This window comes from Atractosteus spatula, chromosome 6 (genome assembly GCF_055471065.1).
Source record: "Atractosteus spatula isolate fAtrSpa1 chromosome 6, fAtrSpa1.hap1, whole genome shotgun sequence".
NCBI lineage: Eukaryota > Metazoa > Chordata > Actinopteri > Semionotiformes > Lepisosteidae > Atractosteus > Atractosteus spatula.
In genome coordinates, this window is record NC_142711.1 from 5,536,503 (window position 1) to 5,560,305 (window position 23,803).

The following is a 23,803-nucleotide window of genomic DNA, read 5'->3' on the forward strand; positions in this document are numbered from 1 at the left end:
GCTGGGGGTCAGAGCGCAGGGTCAGCCATTGTACAGCACCCCTGGAGCAGTTGGGGTTAAGGGCCTTGCTTAAGGGCCCAATGGAGTAGGATTCCTCTGCCAGCTGCAGGATTTGAACCAGCAACCTTCTTGCCACAGGCACAGATCCTTAGCCTCAGAGCCACCGCTCCGCCCCCAGGTATAAGCAAATATCAGGTATATATCAGGTATAAGCAAACAAGCCTTAACCTTTGTTAAGCATGCACAAAGACAGTATTACAAAGAATCACAGTGTGGCTCAAAGAATCCATAAATAGCTGCATACACATTGTCTTAGAAAATATGAAAGAGCTTTAGAGCTGGGTCTACCTTTTACACATTTGTGAACAGCCATATTAAAATACTGCTGAGGGTCTTGGACAAATTCATGCCACATGCTCAAAGGCATTTTAAATTTCAGCTCTAAAAAAACAGCAATACTTGTATCACTCTTTTAAAAACAAACATGGTTAAGTATTCTTTACAACAAACTGCATTAAATAAATATTTTTTATTTCCGATTCATTTGACTGGTGATGATGGTGATGCTGTGTTTCACCACCTGATATGCTGTCAATTGGGGCCGCACATTTCTCACGTGGGTGCTGCAATTAAAAGGTGGATAAAGGGATCTAAAGCCCTATATTATTATTATTATTATTATTATTATTAATAATAATAATAATAATAATTCACTGCCAAAGTCAAGAGTGTCCTTTTGGACAAAATCCTCTCCATATGTTTTCATTCTATAGAACGTGATGATTGTTAGAGTTAATGATGTGTCATGTGTTTTTGCTACCATGGACATGGCCGTACAGTAGCCTCTTCCTGTTCCTGTGTTGCTCACAGGCTGACGCGGCTCAATCATGAAGCTTGATTGTTCTCCCTGTATATCTGCTCTCCATCCCTGCTCTAGGAATATCTAGCTGGAGGTGCTGCAAACTGGTTATCCTGTTGTTTTCTGAACTGAAGCCTCTCTGGGCTTATTTCCTTTGCTCGTCTGTAGTTGATTAAATCATGGCTGCTGGCAGGTTCTCGGTCCTGACTGGTACATTTTTAGTCACCACACAGACGCTAAGCGGACTAAATTATCTGCTTGTGAAAGCCAGTCCAAAGGCAGACTTTTAGGTGTCACACAAGAAAACTGGTGAGGAATGTGTTATGAACACTCCTTCAAAGGAAATCATGAATACTACTTAACTATTAGCACATTCTTGATTTGCATCAAGGCTACTTTTAAATAAATGTGTTCAAACCCCGTTTCTTTCACTGAACTTCCTAATCTTTTTACATCTGCACCCGCCAACTGAAACCTAATCTCCTGGAGATAACTACATGACACCCCTCCATTCCACGGGCTCACCAGACCTTAATAAACATGTCATTTGTGTGCTGCAGAGCTACACAGGTCTAGTAACTTGTATGATGTCTCAGGTACAAACTGTGCAATACAACACTTTAAATGACACACAGAATTGTAAGCAATAATATTCAAATTACTTAATTTGTCAGTACAGTCTTTATGAATTAACCTGACAGGTAAGAGTATATTTCCACATATAACAATCAGAAAACACTGGAATGCTCTTCAAGTCATCATCAAAGTTGAAATTTTAAACCTTGAGAATAGATACTCCCACTTTTTCATGCAGAAACGATGAATTTAGTCAAAATTGAAAACACTAACGACTGAGTACACAGAAAGTATCTCTGTGAAAGAAAGGAGATATTTGAGTGGCATGACCACAGGAAGAGCCTATTCCTAAGAGGAGTCATTCACAAAATTGTCAAGGCGCGTTTCCTCAAGGTAGAGTTTGAACATGAAGCAGCATGCTTCTGAGAGACAGATTGTAGCTTCACAGTGAAAAACACAGCAAAATGATCGGCTGTAGTGGGAATGCAGTATTTGGGGTGCATTCGCCTCCTGTCAAGAACAATAAAGAGGAGCCGGAGATCAGTGCTCCCTAATCAGATGCTCTCTGTGTCTGAAGGTGCTGCTTAGGCACCAGGGTTCAGTGGCTTCTGCTCTCCCTGAGGCTGTCAAAGCTTGTTTGCCTGAAACGACAGGGTGATAGATTTCTTCATTTGGTTAAAGATCGCCAAGTTGCAGTTGACAGTAGATAATTTTGAATTTGTGTAATAGGTATTGTCTGTGCCCCCAGGGCACTGTTATTGATGTAATGAGAACCTCTTCGAGGTTAAAATAGGTACAGGAACCTCCTGGTTTCATTTTGACTTTGTACAGGATAAACAGACATTAAAGTAGTGGGAAGGTTAACCCTGTGTAAGGCTCAGCTGTTACCAGCAATAACAGTCAAGGCACAATCTGCATCACAAACTCTAGAAAAACATTGCGTTTCTGTATGATTCATATAAATGTAATTTGTAGTGTAAGCACACTTTCCTCACTAAAATAACTTATCACCATTAAGGAGACGGTTTAGTTTTCTAGAACAGCAGAGTTGATGAATTGTAAGTTTTCTTGGTGCTAGTGGATTCAGGCACATCGCAGCTTTGCCTGTGGAGGGAAAATAATATGTCTTTTCTTTTTATGTAATGTTGTTCTGCAGTGGTGAAAAGATCTTTACTTGGTTTTATGACCCTTCTAGTATCTTGCTCTAGCGAAATATGTAACACGCGAATGATACTTCCTGTCATTAAAAGTTATCTCTGTGTGTCACCAGGACACCTCTGTTTACCTGTCAGCTGAGAGACTGCAGCTCCTCCTCCCTCCAGCCAGTGGCAGTCAGTTTGCTTTGTTTGACAGGCCAGTGAGATAGCTGACAAGAAGTGCCTTATTCCTACTGGTTACCAGGCAAGCTTATTATCAGTGAGTCAGAAAGATCTTTGAGCTGTTCCCATCCCCGGTACCCTCAGGCCCAGCTGTGCGCACAGCTCATATCAGAGTCATCTCCTCTCGTTTCTGGTTTCCAAGTCTGGCTGACTGCACATAGCTGAAAGGAATGGTCAGATTTCAGGTTCTCATGGCAGAGAGCTCAGGCTGGGCAAGGGGGAGGGGATGCCATGGGCTGCCTTGCTTCTGTGAGTTTCTCTTCTCTTTGATAAACCCAGAAAAAAAAGAACACATTTATAACTACTGAGAAACAGTAATGAGGGATTTTTTTTTTCAAATTACTATTTGTTGTGTAGTGGCTTTAAACCACCTTACACATGGTTAATGAAAAAATAAGTAGACTGCTGTATTCTGACATAATCAAATCACTACATTTATTTTGGATTATTTACATTAATATCACCTTAGATACTGAATTATGTCAGAGTACTTTGGTCAAGTCTTGACTTCCTTTGAAGCAGGTTGGTCTTATCATCTTGGAACCAGGCTAGTATGTAATTTACTGTAGTTGCTTGAAATCACCCTCTTCTGGAGACAGACCAAGTAAACAACTCTGTACATCTGAACCTGGCACAGGAAAATGTAGGCGACTCTGGTGACGATTATAAGGAGCTGCTCTGGCTTAACATGCCCCTCAGATTCAGATCTCAGATTCTGTAAAACAGAAGCAGATGATCTGTAGGTTCATTTTGCTGTTCATTACATCACTGTCACTCAGTCCCAGTTTCCTCGGATAAGAGCATGTATTTCACTTTAAGAAATGTAGAACAGCAGGGTGATTTCCATAAGACGTGTAACTATAAAATTAGCCGTTCACTGAATACCATTTGTGCCTTACACTGACTCATGACGGTGATATCAGCGCGTGATGTGGGTCTTAAACAGCTACTGCAAGCCAACCTTCAGCAGTGTGAACGCAGGACTCTTCATGCCACCTCCTCTACGGACTCAAACCGAGAGCTGGAGGGCTTGCAGGAGCAGGTGTCGAAGCAGCTCCGCGCTCCAGCAGTGCCAGACCCCTAACTTTCCTGTCCAGGGATCTTCCATTTTTGTCCTTTGGATGACTTGGAGTCGGGTGCTTTAATTAAAATGTGGTCCCGCTACACTTTCAATCAAATTCTGCCCAGCTAGAAATTCCACTCCGTAGACAATGATGTGACTCACCTGAATAAAATGCAAAGCTCTCCTCATTATTCTTCACCACAAACAAATAATAGGTCAGAGGTCCTTGGAAGTCTTTAGTGCAGATGCCCCTTTTTCCACAGGAACAATTGCATTTACACAAAGGATTTACTGTTGCTAATGAAAAGCAACTGTTGGAGGGAATGGACCAGTGGTTTCAGATTCCAGTGGAGGTCAACACCCTGGGGGGGAGAGAAGTACAGTTTAAAGAGCGTGGGGGGTGAGGCAGAGAAGAGCACAAGGACCACAGCTGACCTGAGAGAAATATGACAGTCGCTCCAAGTGTCATTGTGGCTGTGTTTGGAGTTTAGTGGGGAGGTTTTAAACTGAACTTTTCTTCAGCTGTGAAGCACCAGACATTCTACATTGTTCTTTACTTGCATATTTTAACCCGTTTACTGGTGATGGGGGAAAAAACCCCCAATAAAACATGTAATAGCGTGGCATTGCCAGCTCATTGCTGTCTGAGTAAGCATTAGGCTGCTGTGAGTCTTGCTTTTTTATACCTGCAAACCGAATAGTAGGGTCGTTTTTTTCTTTCATTTACCATAGATTTTACCAAAGTTTAAATTGATTGCTAAGAAAACTGAAAACTACATGAGTCATGAGCGTACTACCAAGTAGTTTTATTGAGAAAAACTGAGACACAATTGATGAAGGTGCAACGTTCTCGTTTCTATCAGGTTATGCCCTGTAGCAAAGCAAAAAATTGTCACTGAGAGAACAGCATTTCTCAGTCCATGCTAGAATTTTTTTGTTCAAATATTTGGTGAGAAATAGAAGGCATTATTTTTTAACCTAGCCTCATAATTTTTCCTCTTTTTTAAAGATTACCTTTATATAACAATAACGATTGTTATTGTGTTTTTTTGGAAGTTCTATTCACGTTTACATGTATAGATTGTTTGTAAGGGGATAGCAGTTCCGTGTGTCTCATATGTTTGGCTCTGGGGGAGACTGTTGCATCGTATCTTCAGAGGTAGTCAGCAGGCTGTGATTCAACAGGGAGAGCGTTCAGATTTTTGCTTGCAGAAGACAAACAGTAAGTACACACGCTCACGTCTAACACAAGCTCTAATTACTCATGCCCCCAAGCCTCATTACACCAGTCTCACTTCAAAATCAGAAAGAGTCCCTGCTTTGTTTGAATAAATTCTACCGGTGCATGCGAGAGATAGCAGTCTGTTTACTTTTTTCATTTAGTCTATGAACGGTCCGCGCTATAATTAAATTAACTTCACTGTAGAGGGTAGATTTTTAATGGTGCAGGCGTTGCTGTGGAGACAGCAGTACAAAGCATTTTAGCTGACTGGATGGTAACAACAGGCGCAAACAGCAAACAGACAGGCAGGGGGAGCACAGAGCCAGAAACCACACAAACTGTAATTCTCCTTCCTCGCCGTTTAGTGCTTCACTAAAGTGCGGCCAGATTCGGCTGTCAGTCTGTCAGTCTGTTTAAGCTGAATTGTAAACGAGGGAGAAAGTACAAAAGCTGTTTTTCATCCAACTTCGAGGTTTCTTTGCCTTTCTACGCATGTGTTAGGAAACCCCATGTGCGAAATGAAATCAGATTCACAGAGCTCTGTGTGGGTGAGCTGTGGTCTCTTTGTAGTTTTTGAAACTTTATAAAGTGGTGAGAGCCTTTAACTTCGTTGCTGTTTTTAGTAGAACTGTGACCTAAGACTGGATCTGCTTAAGGGTTGCTTTCAACAAATGTTTCCGCTAAATGGAAATAGAGGAAGCAGTAGGCATCATTCCCCCATTTGGACTGAATAAAGGGCATGTTGAATGAATTTCTGGGGGAAGGGGTGTCTTTGACACTCTGGAAGGCCTGGGGGATGGGATCATCCTGAAGAGCAGTGCTTTTCACACCCCCTTGTTGGGGTTTTTGAACCATTCATCAAAGAAAGCAAGTCCTGAGCACCAGTCAGAGGAGCTGTCCCTCATTGCCTCTTCTGGGCCAAAGCACAAACAAGGCATAAAACATGTTTCTGCTCTCAAGGCAAGAGCATTTTCAAACCGCGTTGGAACTGTAATATGAAAAACTGCCAAACAGAATGAAATAGAAACTCAATCCAAACAAATTGAACAATATGTGCTTTTAAAATAGGTTTCTGGGAGAAAATGAAGGTTGTGATGGATGAATAGACAGAAGGCATGCGAGTAAGGCATTCTAAGACAATGTGTAGCTCAAACACTCTCACGATAAGGGGAAAGAGGCAAAATGGGAGCAAAATGTTCACTGGAATTATCTCAGTTGGACGCTGATTGGTTTGCATCTGCTTAATGACACTTGGAGTTCCAGTGTCACGATCCTACTTCTCTGATCGCTTCCTGTACCATGAAAACAATATGTCCTTGAGTCACTCAGGCTGGAACAGGAGCCAGGCTATTCTAATTGTGTGCACCTTAAAAGCAAAGTTGTCAGTTGTGGCTGGTATAACATTTGTTGTGTTTTTTCTTTTCTGCATTTACAAATATTGACTTATGATTTCCATGGGAGGGAAGGATGTGCTGGATGTTCAAGATGCAGAATGTTTTACTCTTCCTGTTGACAAACTACTGCACGATTTCCCCTCTTTCTGATTCATGTTTTTTGTATCTAAAAAAAATGCACAGTGAAGTTTTCATTTTTGTTTTTTATTGTTTACAGTAAATCTTTATCACGTTGACAAAACACTATCGATGTTTCTGAAACACCCGGGCTGCAGAGAGATGACAGATTTGAGAAGTTAAATAATAAATTAATCCAAGGTCTGTTTGTCTGACAAACATGAACAACACAATGGGTGCCTCACAGCTCGGTCTTGGGGAATACATTTACAAATCCAGTACATTTTCAAAAGCCAAGCCAGATACAAATAATTATAAATATTGTTGTTATACACAGTAAACCTTTAAGAAAGTCAAGACCCCCTACCGAAAAATTAATATTAGTCTTCTGTATAAATGAGAAGATCAGAAAGTTTTTTGTTTAAGGATTTCCTTGTGGTTTTTATTACTGCTGACATTCACTTAGAAGAGGCATCAGTGTCACTTGTTATCTTTGTTTGTTCTGGTTGGGAGTTGAGTATAGTCAAAAGGTACCCTCTAGGTATGTTTTGTATAATTGTTTTTACAAAATGAAATAAAAAGGAACTTCTTGCATGTGTTAGTGTGGACAGTGTAAGATTTTTCCGTTACCTAGAACAGGTCTATATTAAAAAAAGAAAACATGAAAAGGAATTTTGCAAGTTTGTAATTCCCTTAGAATTACCATTCAACCCTAGAACATTCATTCATTTTAAATCGTATGTATGAAATTTCACTACTTGAGTTCTAGTAGTTCTCAGTAATAATCAATTTAAATTATACAACACTTTTCATCCCAAAGGATGTTTTAAGATGCATAATTTGAATTATCTTCCTTTTTAAATAATTGAAAGTCTTTACATTCTGGTTGCTTTCATTTGTGGAATGATGATTAATTTACAGTGTCTCTTTTTAATAAAAAATGATTTGATAAAATTATAATAATGTGATGATGATGATGGTGGTGGTGATAAAAAATAAACATGTATAGCATGTACGATTTTGTATAGCACCTTTTAAAGTAGTTTCTCAAAGCACTTTACGGTTAGAAACAAAAACAAAAATGATTAAAAAAAGAAAAGAGTACATTAAAATACAAGGTTTTTGAGTGTGTTGGAAGATGCAAAGGCGCAGACACAGACATCAGTTAAGTAAAAGCCCTTTTGAAGAAGAAGTTTTTTAGCTCAGGGAAGGGGACTCTCTGATATCCTTGGGGATAGAATTCCACAGCTCTGGGGCACAGCAGGAGAAGACCCTGTCACCCCCAGAGTGTAGAAGAGCTTGGGAGAGAGGAGAGACCAGAGTCAGGCGAATGAAGGTTGCAAGGTGGAGAGCAGGAAGATAATAATTCCGACTGGTCCTGAGGTGCCAAGCCATGCAGTATTGCTCAGCCAGTAAAAAGTATCGTTCAAGATTCCAAGTCAGCCCCCTGGCCAGAAAAATGCTAGTTTAAGTAAAGGCTACGTCTTTTATTGGTTGTCAACCAGATTCTGCATACGTCAAAGCCCAACTGGACTAAAAACCTCTTCTCTCACTGTCACCTCTAGTTTGCATTGCTGTCAGTGAGAGAAATATCTCATCTCTAATTGCTGCTAACTCTGGATCGTGTGAAGCTCACAGTGTGAATAAAGACGTGGGAGATGCTGACAGTCTGTGTATTGGATAATAGTCTGCGTGCTCTTTATCCCTCCTGTACAGGTACAAGGGTTATAACAAAGTTGTGAACACCTGAGATTTCCAAAGGGAGGGGGTAGAAAGGGGACAGTCAGTGATTCTAGATTTCTATGGATGTATGTACTGTAAGTAATTCAAACAACAGCAGTGATTACTTGCTTCTTTCTGGCACTGCAGAAGATCAGTGAAAAGGCTTCCTCTTCGCTAACCTATGTTCTGCTGTTGTAATCTGAGACAGGAGTGGCAGCTTGAATTGTTTCCAGCCCTGAAGAAAGCCGGCAAGGCTCGGTTTGCATGACCAGACTCAGAGAGCTTTGTGATGTGTGCTCAGCCATCAGGAGATCAGAATTGAGCCACCCCCTCCCCAGCCCTAACAAGTGCCAGGACCTGTGATAACCTGCCGGTGCAGCTGTGTGTCTGCACTCTTGGACCAGGAAATGAAGGAGAAGCCCACACAGCTCTGCAGCGCTAGGGCTTTGTTTTGTCTGCTTCAGGCAGCTGGTTTCTTATTAACTAGATTCTTTCGGGGAGCTCTCACAGCCCTGAGACAGAAAGGCCCTATAGGCCTGGAACATCAACTCTAAACTGTCCATTAACTTTATAAAACATTGCCAGCCTTTGAAGTTTTCCATTTAACAAAAAAAGTTCTAGATTAAAAAAAAGCCTCCTCCAAAGTCTAATTTTAAGGAACGTAAAAATGTATTGCATGAAGTATGGCTGCATACTGCCTTTTTATTACTGTCACTTGTATATATACTGTATACCATTAACATTAAAGTGACAATAACATTATTTATTGCAATAGTCACTATTATTCAAGCTTATTTTCCATTGAACATTTCTAAAAATATATTAAAGTTATGCTGGTCAAGAACTACAATTCTTGTTCATGTTAATAAGTTTTTAGTATTTTATATGAAACTTTCAGAGATTAAACTGCATATTGTTGTAGCCTTCTACATGTTTTTTAAGAATGATTTAAAAACTTTCTCTATTTTATAATTCTTAGCATTGTGTAGCTCATCTTAACTTTGTTAGTAGACTAATTTTTCAGTTCAAAATATTTCTGTAGCAATTACAGGGCAATTTGAACCCTAAAAGGTAACCTCAAATTTTCACTGAGTGATAATATGGACAATATTTGGTCTGACTCATACTTTAAATTCTTTGCTCCAGATCCCCAGTAAGTCAGTGAGTTCACAGGCATCCTGTAGCTAATTTCCCTCCCTTGGGTCAGTGTAATTTATCTGTGGTCTGTGCTACAAAGAGAAGACATTGCAGTTTTCCTCCAGAAATGTAAAGATCTAACATTGCTACATTTAGGCCGAGGGTTGGAAAACCCTAAAGTTAAAAAAAGTCTTAGCATAAACAACTACATATTATTCTTAGAATGCTTCTGTGTCATATTGAAATGATTTTGGTATACATTTGGTATATGTAGCCAGGAACTATATCACCCTGCAACTCGCATCTGGCAGCTCCATTGGAGCTCAGCAGGTGTGAGACTGGTCAGTACCTGGATGAGAGACCTCCTGGGAAAAACTAAGGCTGCTGCTAGAAGAGGTGTTAGTGGGACCAGTAGGGGGTGCTCACCCTGCAGTCTGTGTGGGTCCTAATGCCCCAGTATAGTGATGGGGACACTGTACTGTAAAAAAGGTGCCGTCCTTCAGGTGAGATGTAAACCTGAAATCCTGACTCTCTGTGGTCATTAAAAATCCCAAGGCTTTATTGAAAAGAGTAGGGGTGTTACTCCATTGTTCTGACCAAATTTCCTATTGGCCTTTACCTATCATGGCCTCCTTACAATCCCCATCTATGAACTGGCTTCATCACTCTGTTCTCCTCCACAATAAGAGCTAATGTGAGGTGTAGAGCATCTTGATGGAAGACTAGAGACACTCTAAATGTGAAATCATGTCTTGAGCTCTTTTCATGTTTTCCTCACCATGAACAAAGTATTTGAAGAAAAAAACATGAATGTCAAAAAAGTGTTTTTTTATCTAGTTTTTTTAAAGAGTGGAAATATTTTTAGAATTAAATTGTTTAATTTCTTCTCAATTTGATTGCAGGCAAATTCCCATTAGTAAGAACTACAAGTTACAATTCTAGCAACTTTACACTGCAAAGATTTCAGAGCCACAAAGTATGTGCTAAATTGAATAAGCATATTTCCAAATGCCATTCTGAGGGGTTATAATGGAGATGTTTTAAAATATCTCCATCACTCTGGAACTGTGACAAAGACTCCACACCTGCTTGCTATGAAATGTAAGATGCTCTAAAGTTAAGTTAAGCATCCTGTCCTCTGTACTGTATTATTGCGTATGTAGTTAAATAACCAAATCAGCTGTTTACTCTTTTATTGAAACTATGTGTCACGCCTTTACTTGCTGCATACCATTAGAAATTAAAATGGTGAAATCTTCCTTGATGTCAGCACTTTGAAACGTGGATCTATTGTAATGTACTGTACAGTTCCTCTGGTACAGTATTACCATTGAGCTTTTTCATATAGCTTTCACATATCATGATTTCTATTGATGCTACCTGCTGTAAACTGCTGACTTGTATTCACGCCATAGAAACAACAGAGGATGATTCGTATGGTTACAGAGCAGACAAGTATCAGCTTGTTTATTCCCTAAACAGAGAGCCCCCCCCAGATTCGATGGCGGTGTCGTAGTAAAGTGTTCTTCGAGATGGGGGAAAAAAATCTCTGCTACCAACCGTTGCCTGTCCTGGAGAAGAGGGTACTTGCTTTCTTCTGCATGGTCTCGGTGGCACAGGGCTGGCTGTGACTCCCCTGCCACGTCTGTCTTCTCTCCAGTGTCGTCATGCATCACCACCTACAAGAAGACGCCCCCGCCTGTCCCCCCCAGGACCACCACCAAGCCCTTCATCTCCATCACGGCGCAGAGCAGCACTGAGTCGGCCCAGGACGCCTACATGGACGGCCAGGGCCAGCGGGGGGACATCACCAGCCAGTCGGGCCTCAGCAACTCCACGGAGAGCATCGACAGCATGAAGGCCCTGACGGCCGCCATTGAGGCCGCCAACGCCCAGATCCACGGCCCCGCCAGCCAGCACGTCAGCAGCAGCACCATCGCCCTGGCCTCCGCCTCCGCGCTGGTGCAGGCCCCCGGGGACAGCAAGAAAGACCTGCTGCGCAAGAGCAAGTGCTTGTCCATTGGGATACAGGTACGGCGCTCCTCGGAGGAAGGTACGCCGGTACCTGACTGTGGCTTCCTCTCAGCGGCTGTGCAGCGGAGGAGTAGAGTAGGTGAGGAGAGGAGTTTATTTGCCAGATCGCCCTGCAGCTCACCGCTGGCAGCCCCACTGAAGCTCAGCAGGTGTGACCCTGGTCAGTACCTGGATGGGTGACCTCCTGGGAAAAACTAAGGCTGCTGCTGGAAGAGGTGTTAGTGGGGCCAGCAGTCTGTCTGGGTCCTAATGCCTCAGTATAGTGACGGGGACACTATACTGTCCTTTGGATGAGATGTAAAACCAAGGTCCTGACTCTCTGTGGTCATTAAAAATCCCAGGGTGTTTCTCGAAAAGAGTAGTGCTGTAACCCCGGCATCCTGGCCAAATTTGCCATTGGCCTTTACCAATCATAGCCTCCTAATAATCCCCATCTCTAAACTGGCTTCATCACTCTGTTGTCCTCCGCACTGGTAGCAGGTGTGTGGTGAGCGTTCTGGTGCACTTCAGCTGCTGTCGTATCATCCAGGTGGGGCTGCACACTGGTGGTGGTGTGCAGGCAACACAGTACAACAGACAACACCACACAATGTAGACAGTGCATCACAAAACAGTACATAATAAATAGTAACAACCAGAACAATAAATGCGTTGTAGATAACAATACATATGTGGTAGTGACAGCAAAAAACTTGGTAGGCCATGCAAAAAGTGCTTTGTGCAGAGATGCATTGAGTTCTGAGGCAGTGCAGTTACAGTAGCCGTTAAGAATGTGCAGTGCAGTAGGGTAGAAGCTGTTCCCATCGGCCTCAGTTTTGAATGGTTTATAAATGTGCGCGTGGAAGTCACCAGCTGCGATCAAATCATGTTGTGTGTTTCCACACTGTACACATTACTACATGACCCCTTACCCCTGACCTATGACCCTAGCAGGTCATTGGGTGCTGATGCAAATTCTTCTTCTCTTTCAATTTTAATGCAAAAACAACAATAGCAGCACTTGCACTTGCTGAGTTTCCACCCTCAGGTTTGTGTTTGTTTCACTGTTGATACTGAAGAAGTTCACTGGCTGGAGTTTCTGAATACCTTCGAGAATTGTGAATAATTGATTGAACCTGATTGAACAATTTAGTAAAACAAGACCTACTTTTTCTAAATTCAGCAAACTTATGGACAGCAGACTTTTGTACATTATGGGAATCCAGCTGTCTTGAGCTTTTCATTAGTACATGTGATCTCTATGCTCATCTTGCTCATAAGACACTTTTTGTAAGTTATCATCAGGTAATAATAGGTAATAGATTGGGTAAAAAAAATCAGGTAATATTTTACAGCAGTTTGTGGAAAATAATGCTTCCTTCTTTTTTTGTCTCAGGTTGATGGACCTGATGAGTCACCTGATATGGAAGAAAATTCTGTTTCACATAAGTTCCAGTCCGTGGGGATTCAAGTTGAGGAGGAGAGATGGTGAGTAAGACCTTTTATCAAGTAGGAGATTGTTTTGTTTGTTAAAGGTGCATTTGACTTCATATATTTTTTAATTTCATTGTTCCATTTCAAAACAAACATTGTGACTGTTCGCCGAGGGTTTTGTTACTGTTTTTTGTAATGAAACTAAAGAGATAGCGTGCTGAATAATTTGGCTTTTACTTTCCTGGCTGAGGAAATGACAGTGCTTGTCAAAGATCGGACCTGTTATTTCCCCCCGGAAGAATCCCCAAACCACCAACACAGATTTCAAACGCTGAGCTCAGAGCGCGCTGACTCAGCTGTCCTCTCGCTAGAGCAGAGCTGAACGTGTGTGCAGCATGGAAAACTGAAAAACACATCAACTGCAGGAGTGCGAGATTAGAATTTGACCTCCACCTGTTAGTTAAGAGAACAGGCACAGAACATAACCACTGTAGCATTTAAAAGTACTGAAGGCTTTTTTATTTTCCTGTTTTGCTCATTTTTGGCAGCAAATATAAATGCTGACTTTATATCAAATGTTCTTTTTAAATATAGTATGCTGCACTGTGAGTTTCATTTATATTTCTAGCTTCTAGTTACTCACGCTATGGCTTAAATGTCGCTTAGATGTGTCGGCAGACACTTAGGACCGATGAAATGTGAGAGAGATGTAGCTGTTTCCCTTCAGCTTGGGCTAGCTGTCTGCCAACACGCAGGTTGTTGCAGGTGCTGTCAGAGTCCCTGGCACTGCCTGAGTGTGATGTTACCCAGTGTGTACCGGCAGTGCAGCTGCTTCCAGTGGAGAAAGGAGAATCTGGGGCTGCAGCCATTGGTCCTGGAAGCTTTCAGCCAACTTCCTTGCCCTGCCATCTGTCATATTCAGTGCGTGTAGGATAGTTGGCCTGTGCTGCTGGTTGGAAGCTCAGGCATTCTCCCGTTACAGTACTTTGTACAATTTATGGCCAGCAGCCCTATCACCCTGCAGCGCACCACTGGCAGCCCACTGAAGCTCAGCAGATGGAAGCCTGGTCAGTACCTGGATGGGAGACCTCCTAGAGAAAGCTAAGGCTGCTGGTGGAAGAGGTGTTAGTGGGGCCAGCAGGGGGCGCTCACCCTGCAGACTGTGTGGGTCCTAATGCCCCAATATAGTGACGGGGACACTGTACTGTAAAAAGATGCCATCCTTCGGATGAGACATAAAACCGAAGTCCTGACTATGTGGTCATTAAAAATCCCAGGGCTTTATGCTTGTGCCCCCATGATGAAAGCTCCTCACACTGCTGCCGCCAGGCCAATGTGTATCGCTGCTGGCATACGCATACGCTGGCTCAGTGCTCAGCGGCACTGAGTGTGCTGTAAGAGTGACCTCATCCCCTTGAAGCCTAGACAGCAGAGGATTCTAACTCTCAGTTCTTCTGAGTAATAAATGATTTAACTAGTTAATTGTCTATGAGAATAATCGTGTAAATGATAAATGACTAAATGTTCTAAACGATTAATTATAATGAATTAATGTTATTGATTTATAAAATTATTAACACTGATAATACTATTTTGAAAATAAGCACTCAAAAGTATTCTAAATTCTAAAAGATGTGGTCTTTTTGTGGTCTCAGCCTTCAAGTAAAGGCATCAAGTGTGATCATGGCAGAGCACCACTGTACTTATCATATCAGCATAGACTAAACCATTCCCCCTCACCTGTTACTTTAATAAGACAAAAATGAAAATTTGGCCTTTGTTCGGCCTTGCTGTTCGGAATTCGACTTTGAGAATCGAAATGCCATCTTTCCCATATTCTCGATGCACAAAGCTGCTGAGGATGGGAAAGTGTAATTCTTTAACAACTGAATCGCGCCTTTCTTTCACAATCGCACACCAGACTCCACGACCACTGATTAGTGAACTAATTAGGAAGTCGCATACAAGAGAAATCAGTCTAGAAATCCAATGGGGAAGGATAGCGACTGTTCCATAATGGTTTTGTCTCTAATGTTACAGTGTTAAGTGGCATGGATGATAGTTTCGGCTAAATACACTCTGAAGACTCCTCAAAATTAGGTTTAGGTGCCTGTAACTGACTTTACCTTTCAGTTAGCAAAAATCGTCTTGCAAAACTGCACATCCTATACCACAGTGTGAAGGGGTCCGTTTCTCATTGTTGTTAAGACTTGCAAGGTTGCAGCTGTAATTACTCTCAGTGCCAAAGATCCAGGCCACTGCTATGGAAATCTGTGCCAGGTCACTCTTAGAAGAAGACAGCCCAGTATAAACAAGTTAGGCATTAACTGTGTGTGTGCTGTTTGACCCCTGCCTGAGTCCTTGCTGTTTATCTGGGACTTTAAAGTTGTATTGTCTCGCAATAGTAGGCCAGTTCCTGGGAGGTCTTAACATTTTTACCAGAGGCTGTGTGGACCCTGGCAAGAGATTCCCAGACAGTGAGAATCTCTAAATCCTCCTGTGCTCCTGACAGTAAATCTGACTGTAACTCAACACCAGACACCAAGTAATCATTTAACTTACTTAACAGTCTTGGAGGTAGGGGTGTGGGGTAGGGCAGATCACTTCAATGATTAAAAAGGGCTGCAGCCTTTTGGTTTCAGGAAAGCAGAAAGCTTATAGTAGCCTCACCAAACCACTTCTTTTTGAAGGCAGTTCTTTAGGCAAAGTGTTTCTTCTTGGATAACATGCAGGGTGTGAAACGTTAGCGTAAGCAATTACTTGAGCATCTGTTATCTTTAAGGTGCGACTGTTTTGTTCGGGTCCTCTTAAAAACGGTTTTGAAAGTGCTTCCTTTTGCTGCTGGTTGAAAAAAAAAATATTGGCAACCTGCCATGAACTTTCCAGCGTACCATTTCCTTAAATGAACAACTGTTCTAAGCATGCTGTTATTAATAATAATTGTATACGTTAAAATTAGCCCATAATAAAATCCTTTCCCTTTGCAAGAAGAAACAGATTTGGAGTGATAGGCTTTTTGTTGCCTACGGCACTAATTATTTCGATTATTACAAACACTTGTACATCAGAAAAAGGGATAAGGAGTAGATACACTACCTTTGTTAATTGCTGGTGTTGAAACCTGGAAAAGGCCATCAAAAGTTTCATGTAATTTTTTATGTGTTTCTTGGGTGTGTTTAGAAAGGTTTTTAGTTTAAGTAGAAGATCTGCACCATGGTCTTGGATAATTAGGATTTGATGAGTTAACGGCAAATTGATATATACTGTATTTAGAAAATTACATCCTTCAAAGTTTTACCGTCATACTAGATATCAAATATATCATTTAAGCATATATATGTTTATTTTTAGTAAATATTTTTGAACAAGGAAGATTCTAGTACATACAGTACTGTCTTATGTTCACAAGGCATATAAAAAATCAGTTTTGCTTTCTCTTGAATCTCTGGCACTTGTATTTCTCCTAAATGTTAAATTGAACAGTACTTATTGTATTAAGATAAAGGACATAAAAGTCTTATGGTCTTTAATACCAACTAATTAACACTATATTAAATATTATGATTCACTTATCAGCCTACCTATTTGTTTTAATGTCTCATGTTACTTTTGCAGTATTTTTTTGGTCTTGAATTCAATGATGAATGATTTATAAATATGCAGATATATTTGTCTTCCGTGCTGCCCTGCAAAGGTACGCTAGTTTGTCAAACACACATGGCAGAAGATGCGTTTCTAGCCCAGTTAATTAAAATGCAATAACACCAAAGAGTGTGGGCTTTCAGTCTGTTCACTCACAGTCCAGTTGTTTTAGCGTGCAAGTTCATAGGTCAAGTACTCACATCTGGATCCTGTCAGTGTTACCAGAGTACTGCAGCAGTCTCTTATTTTCCTGTAAAGATATCTCTCCATGTCACCTTGGTGTGTCAGAACCAGTTGCTTAATATTTGTTTGTTTCAGTTACAAAAACAAATTAGGTCAACTTCAATGGTTTCCATCAGAAATCTGATTAACTGTATGTAATTTCTTATGAAACGGCAGACATTTTCCACTGAAAACCAAGCTGGCCAAGACCACCAGTAATAATTACTAAAAATCTTTTTCAAGGCTGGGTGGCAGTTCTTTTGGTTCGACTAATGTGCACCGCTTTCTCTCCAGTCTCAACTAACTTGGGCATTCAGCTGTGTGATTTATGATCCTGTTTGATTGACTCCACCTGACTGTAACATGAGCTTTACACCAGTGAACACAGATAATGTTAAATCTCTCTGAAGCTTGTTTTCTTCAGCAACATAGTGACCTTGGCACACACATCCCATCCAGGAAGTTGTTAGGAGGCTGATAAAATGCAGCCTGAAATTATTAAAGTGCGGCACCCCTACTCACCACCTGTTTTGCCGAGTTATTCTTTAACTTGTGAAAGCAGACTGTTTGATCATGCGGGAGGAGAACTTGCCCAGTGTTTTAAAGGAAACAGTGTTAAAAATTGAAGAGTCGGTGTCAACCATGAAGGGCGCTGCAGAACAGACTCTGCATTGTACTTCATACTCGTTTATCCAGTCTTTGTGGTTTCTGAGCCCGGTAGTGTTAAATCTCTGAAGAAGCCGATGTGATTGTAATGACAACAGTTCAGAGACCATGTGACATCTTCAGTCATAACTCTGTGGCCCTACTGTTTTTTTCCCAGTCATTGACATCCTTTCATGTGTCATTCATGGAGGCATGTCCTAGCGTCTTGCAAAAGGGCAGGGCCACCTTTCAGGCAGGTAAACGTTCAAGTGTGTGTTGGTTTAATAACATACGTCTTTGTGTGTTTTATGCAATATTTTCGCACACATGTTTATATCTCAAGCGATAATACTTCAGGAAACGTTCACCAAAAACTACAGGACATCATGTTCGGGTGTGTTCAGTTCGAGCAGCCTTCTTGCTGTTTGTTTTCATAAATCCTTACATTTAATACCCCTGGCTTCCTTCAAGACATGGCTGGATGTGATCCTTGGATCAATTAGCTATTAAGTACCAAGTGGCCAAGTGGCCTCCTTTTGTTTGAACCTGTCTTATGTTATTATATCTATGATGTTCTAAAAGGCAAGAATAGTGCCTTTACACTGTAATTCGGTATAAAACAAACAGTACATGGAAGTTATTAGCTGAAGTTGGGGAGGGATAACAACGGCATTTCAATCTCACACAGCTGCACCTGATCACCATCATCGCCAAACCCGCTAGTACACAGAATGAAATAGCGTCAGCAGTTTTACTTAACGTTTCAATTATGTTGCACATAGAAATAAAATTAATAGAAGCATAGATGAGAAAAAAGAGGATACATAGTGCCGGTATTTATTGAATCATTTATAAATGTGTTTCTGAAAGGAAGCTAAAACATGTGGAATGGTCACATGTCTGACAGACATCCGTAAGAGATCAACTCATGTTGTCAAACCATTAGCTCGAACACAAACATGCAGACAGTATGATCTTGCACAGACAGGCAAAGGCAGTGGACATGGGCTACAGGGATAGCCATTCATCCAGTCTGCAGTGCTGCAGAAAGATGAATGATATGTTTTGGTAGTTAGCTTTTACATACGTGGCTCCTCAGCTGGTGCTCGATGGAGTCAAGATCCAGTAATTTTCTAGACTGAAGGAGAAAGTATTGAGACATCATTACCATGTCGGAAGTCACACCATCTTCTTGGAATTACATGGGATGACATTGATGCTGTTGCTGTTACAATCTGCAGTAGAGGACAGGCTTCAAAATGTCTCTCATTCGAACTGTTCAGAGAAGTTCTTGTTCAAGCAAAGCAAGGAGCTGACCGATAGTGTAGGCTCTGCCCTTTGCAAGTATCCATGAGATTGTCTTTCATGCTGATGCATACACTGCCACCACCCAGCCTTGTGATGCCCAGTGGTCTGGAGTCAGTTTTTAACCATTTCTGGGGTGCCCACTTGGACTCGGCTGGTGAATGTAATCAGTTGTTGGTTGGCAACTGTGGTTGTTGGGTGTTCATGTGGTCGACAGGACCTGGGTTGATCAGGGTTGCTTCCTGCTTGTTGGCAGTCGGTGATGGTAGCTAGGCAGTCCCTGCATGTCGATCAGAAGGTCCCAGGGCTTTCATGTTTCGACAGTCCTGTTCTCCGAGCTTCTCTCTTTGAGGTACTCCTGTCATTACAGCCCCTTTGGCTGTGGGACCATTGCTTTTGTCCATCCAAACTCAGAGGCAGCATTTTTTTTGTCATATGTATGAATGTACGTATTGGCATTTCATATAAAGAAGTGCAAAAGGGGAATGTGAGCTCTAATATTTTGGAATGTTCTCTCTAACATTTTCTAAAGTACCTTTCAGAATATTTTATATTACACATTTCATACAATATACTATATAATATTTAATATATTAATATGTAATAATGACCACATATATTGGTATGTTTGTAAGTGCCGAACAAACATGTAATGAAACTTATGTGGTTTTATTCTTTTCATTTTAGAAGTATTCTGTCCGCTTATGGAAAATGCTTCCATATTTATTGGTTGGCGTTTCAGCATGGCAATAAACCAAATCATATACCCAGTCCTATCAAGTTCAGTCCAATCCTTTAAGCATGCATTTTACATGATGAAGAACGTTGTTTTGAATGTTTCAGATCTCACCCAGAACATTCCAACAATAGACAAGAACTCAGCAAAGCCTATCAATTAGTATACAAATAATTACTTTTACACTCTGAAATGTACTTAAAATGAATGTGTCCCCATATATTTACAAGAGTATGTTTTTGTTCTGATGTGATCAAATATATGGATTAAATTAGTCAAAAATAAAAAGGATATTGTACTGTACTTGTCATTCATATTAGTCTCCTGATCATAAATACAAATTGCTTCACAGTAAAACACAATTATAGAATTATAACTGACAGTAAAGAGGGGAAAAAACGAATTAGCGTTTTTTCTGTCAATATATATTCATTCTTTAATAGGAAATTTATAGTACTATTTAATGCATGTTTTTTTCTAAAAGCAGTACTGCTCAGTTACACTTAGGAATGTCATGTAAAATGTCTGACTGAAAAACAGTATAAACAGGGAAATCACATTTCTTCCTTATTAGTTGTATTGTATTTCTAAATTTAAGGTTTTATATTTCTAATAAAAAACATTAAGCAGAAGCTGGAAATGGTGCTAGTTATTGAAAAGGAACAAGTAATGCTGAAAATTCCATGCTGAAAAGAGAAGAAAAGAAACACAACATTTCGGCTGTGGTGCCTTCTTCAGGTGTGAGACAGTCTACACATGCTGAAGCAGCTGCCTGCTTGAACTAGTTATTGAAATACTTTTGTGTGTTGTTTCATAAGTCAGAAATATGCCGTTTTACAGATTCTTAATGTAAGTGAAAACAAATAGGAAAAAACAGCATAATAAGTGAAATCTACAAATGGATTTTTATACATGCCCTTGTTTCCTAAGAGGCAGTGAAATCTCGGTGAATGAAATCATTCTGCGGTGAGCAGGCAGGAAGATGTGAAACACTTCACTTGCTAAAGGATTATAAACCATTTGTCCCAGGAGGATGCAGAGACCACAATGCCAAGAGCTCCTTTGGCAAAGTGATAAGATTTCATTCTGTTGACATTATCTTGCTCTGCTTAAGTTTCTCTTCTCACTTCTGCCATTGAGATCTATCATCGGCAGAGACCACTCCAGGCAACTCAGAGATTTCAGTGATTCAATGCTGCTGTCAATACTGTCTTTTTTAACACAACACACATCAGTTGTACCGATGGCGGAGCGCTGTCTTCTGTGGAGAATTATTAGATGTTTCTAAATTTGAACACACCCTCTTGAAAGGCATCCTCAAAAACCTGGCTTTGAAATGGGTTTTCTGGATGCGCTCGTTAATTTTGTTCTTTATTTTATTTTCTAATTACCTTCAACTTTATATACTCACAGCGCTTCAAACTAGTTCAAAGAAGAATTAGAACCTTCTTTGCTCATCATTTTACAGTTTGTGAGATTCATGTCTAAATATTGTATTTAAATTAAGATCTTTAAATAATCAGCTTCTTTTTAGAAGTACAAAGATATTTTTCAGCTGGATGAAGAGTGAACTTTCCAAACTATGGGTTTGGTAATAGTCTCTCAGGTTTCAAGGTGCCCTCAGAGTGGAATGATCTGATGTTATATGGTTGAGATTTTTTAAGCATTGTTATTTTTATCAATGTAGGAGTGGTTAGAATGGACAGTAGGATTTCTTTATGGTGTCTGAGCTTTTCTTGTTAGCGCTGAGCTGTCAGTTGCTGCACTTTAAAGCTATTAGTGGGTTTTTAAAGGGTAATGAAAATGTATTTAACTAAAAAAAACAATCTTAAACTTCCTCTTTACTCTGATGTTTGCAGTACTGAGTTTCTTAATTTCAGACTTCAAGAAAACAATAGTTAAAGGTACAAAGGTTCCTCAAATCGGCTTCATTATTTAGTATTTTTAAAGGCGGCCTTATAACTCATCAAAGAGAACTATGAAGCTTTGTGTTTCCCAAGAAACTTACTTTTCATGCAGACACCTACTGCTACCTCGTTTAAAGGGAAACTCTTCAGTATCCTGTTTGCAAAGGAACATCTGAAGCTGCGCTGCTTTAAGACAACAGAATCCCAACTTACTGTAAAACAGATTTTTTTTTAATTGCTTGTCTGTAATATCTGCTTGCCCGCGTTTTGCAGCTTCCGAAGGTTCACGAGGTCCAATAGCGTGACGACGGCTGTGCAGGCCGATCTGGATACCCACGAGGTCTTGTACGGCTCGGCAGAATCGCCAGAGACCGACGTGCCGTCCTCCGGCTCGGTGTCCAGGCAGTTCTCCCGCGACGCCAGCACTTCCACGGTCAGCATCCAGGGCTCGGGGAACCACTATCACGCCTGCGCCGCGGACGACGACTTCGATGTGGGCTTCGACCCCTCCATCCTTCCACCCCCGGACCCCTGGATCGACAGTGTGACCGAAGACCCCATGGAGGTGGTGCAGAGGTCCGTGTGCCACAGGGACGGGCGCTGGTTTCTGAAGCTGCTGCAGGCCGAGACGGACCGAATGGAAGGCTGGTGTCAGCAGATGGAGCAGGACGAGCAGGAGAACGAGCTGCCTGATGACAGTAAGTGAGCTGGCGGTGTTGTACTGGTCCATGCCGTTGACAGTCGGGAGACAGTTGATGCCTTGATGCAGAGAGGGTCCTTGTCTTCCCGGTTACTCATCTCTGCTCCGTCTTCGTGAAGAAGCTGATCATAATTTAGGCCGCTCATCTTTCAAGTTTAAGGACACAGACATTAAGCCGGAAGAAATCGAAATACAGACGTACAGAGAGATACATGATGGGAGTGTCGGGAGATGTAAAGGCGGCATTAAAGCTGCTTTGAGCCCTTCAGTATTGAAGAGCTGTTTACTATTAATGGCGAGTGGGTAAGCTATGAAAAAGATGCAGAAAAACAAAACATACCTTTTCAAGCAAACCTTCATCTTTTGCGCACTAATGAAATTACAGATTGCTAGTGTGAGCTCCACCTCTCTCTGTGTTGCACAGTAATGCAAGCAAACATACAAATATATTTTGTGGTGAAAAGTCACAAAGCTTTGTTGTTCTATTATCCTCATTCAGCAGTTCAGTAGGCATACCAAGAATTTTTATTATCAGGGTGTTAGTTGAATGAACATCTGTCTTCATGATACATAATAGTCCCCTGAGCACTCTGAATACTGGTCTTCATCACTCAGCTCCTCTTAATGAGCCTTTTGAATTTGCTGCTGGCAGTTGTATGTATGTGTACAGTATTTTAGAAAGTTAAAGGAATTGTGTTTTAAAGGACGGCAAGCTGATTCTTAATGTTTTAACAGGTTATCAGTGCATTTTGATAGATATAGAATTAGACAACAGCATAACCACTTTATTCTCCTCTGTGAGAACAAATGGTTTGAGTTTAATTCTCTTTCATTTTTACAACAAAATTAAAAACAAAAAATTAAACTAATGCACCAAACTGAGCTGGCAGCTGATTTATTGTAAACCTGCTTCAGAAATGCCCTTGTGTGTAATATCAAGTATCAGTACTTTAACATGCCACAATTCTTCAAAATGTCATTTATTTCCTTGCGCCAATCCAGAAATCCAGCATAAAGAAACCAGGAGGTGCAAGGTCACAGTAACAAAACACTAATTGAACCTCTGTTACCAAGTACTGTTTATTGTAAATTTGGATCTTGACACGTTTTTCGTCTCTGAAGGCAAGTCACGATCTCGAACTAGCATAAGAAGAGTGAGAAACTTTTACAGGTGTGAGCGGAGAGCTTTGTCAGCGTCTGGGCTCCAAAGAAACACGTAGAGCTTAGTTCCAGGCTGAACAGTAGAAAACGTTTTGCTTTCCTTCGGCTTGATCCTTTATTAACATAATTCTAATACGCACACATGGTGAATGAAACAGCTCCTTTCAGTGTTTGCATTTGCCGAAACACAAATGCAGCTTTGATTTAAAATGCATGAGTTAAACAGTCTGTTCTCTAAAAATAAAAGAAAGTCTCAGCCGTCTAGTACTGACATAACCCGTCTTATGCTCCGGGGGGTCATCTAGTTCACCACACAGTGGAATTCGGCTCGTTACTGGATGTTCTTCTCTCCTCTGATAATGAAACCCAGTTTATTGAGCCAGTGATTTCTTATCGTTCCACCCCACTTGTCCCCGTCCTCTCGATGTGCGGATGGCATCCTCTCACCTTCAAAGTGTCTTCAGTCTCCACTGTGTTTTCTACATGAGCAAACTCCACAGTCAGGCTACGTTTAATCACTGTTGTTGTTCCTGTTCTGGGGCTATTTATAGGAAGTCTATTTCGAAACA

General features: G+C 41.0%; 1 protein-coding gene across 1 annotated transcript in view; it reads left to right on the forward strand.

The window, feature by feature from the left end:
* dlgap1a (DLG associated protein 1a) overlaps positions 1-23,803 on the forward strand; it is a 96,134-nt gene that overhangs the window by 65,422 nt on the left and 6,909 nt on the right. Inside the window, exons 5-7 of the mRNA XM_088919010.1 lie at positions 11,130-11,500; positions 12,879-12,970; positions 21,647-22,071. Coding sequence (XP_088775136.1) covers positions 11,130-11,500; positions 12,879-12,970; positions 21,647-22,071 — 888 coding nt within the window. The remainder of the gene's footprint in view (positions 1-11,129; positions 11,501-12,878; positions 12,971-21,646; positions 22,072-23,803) is intronic.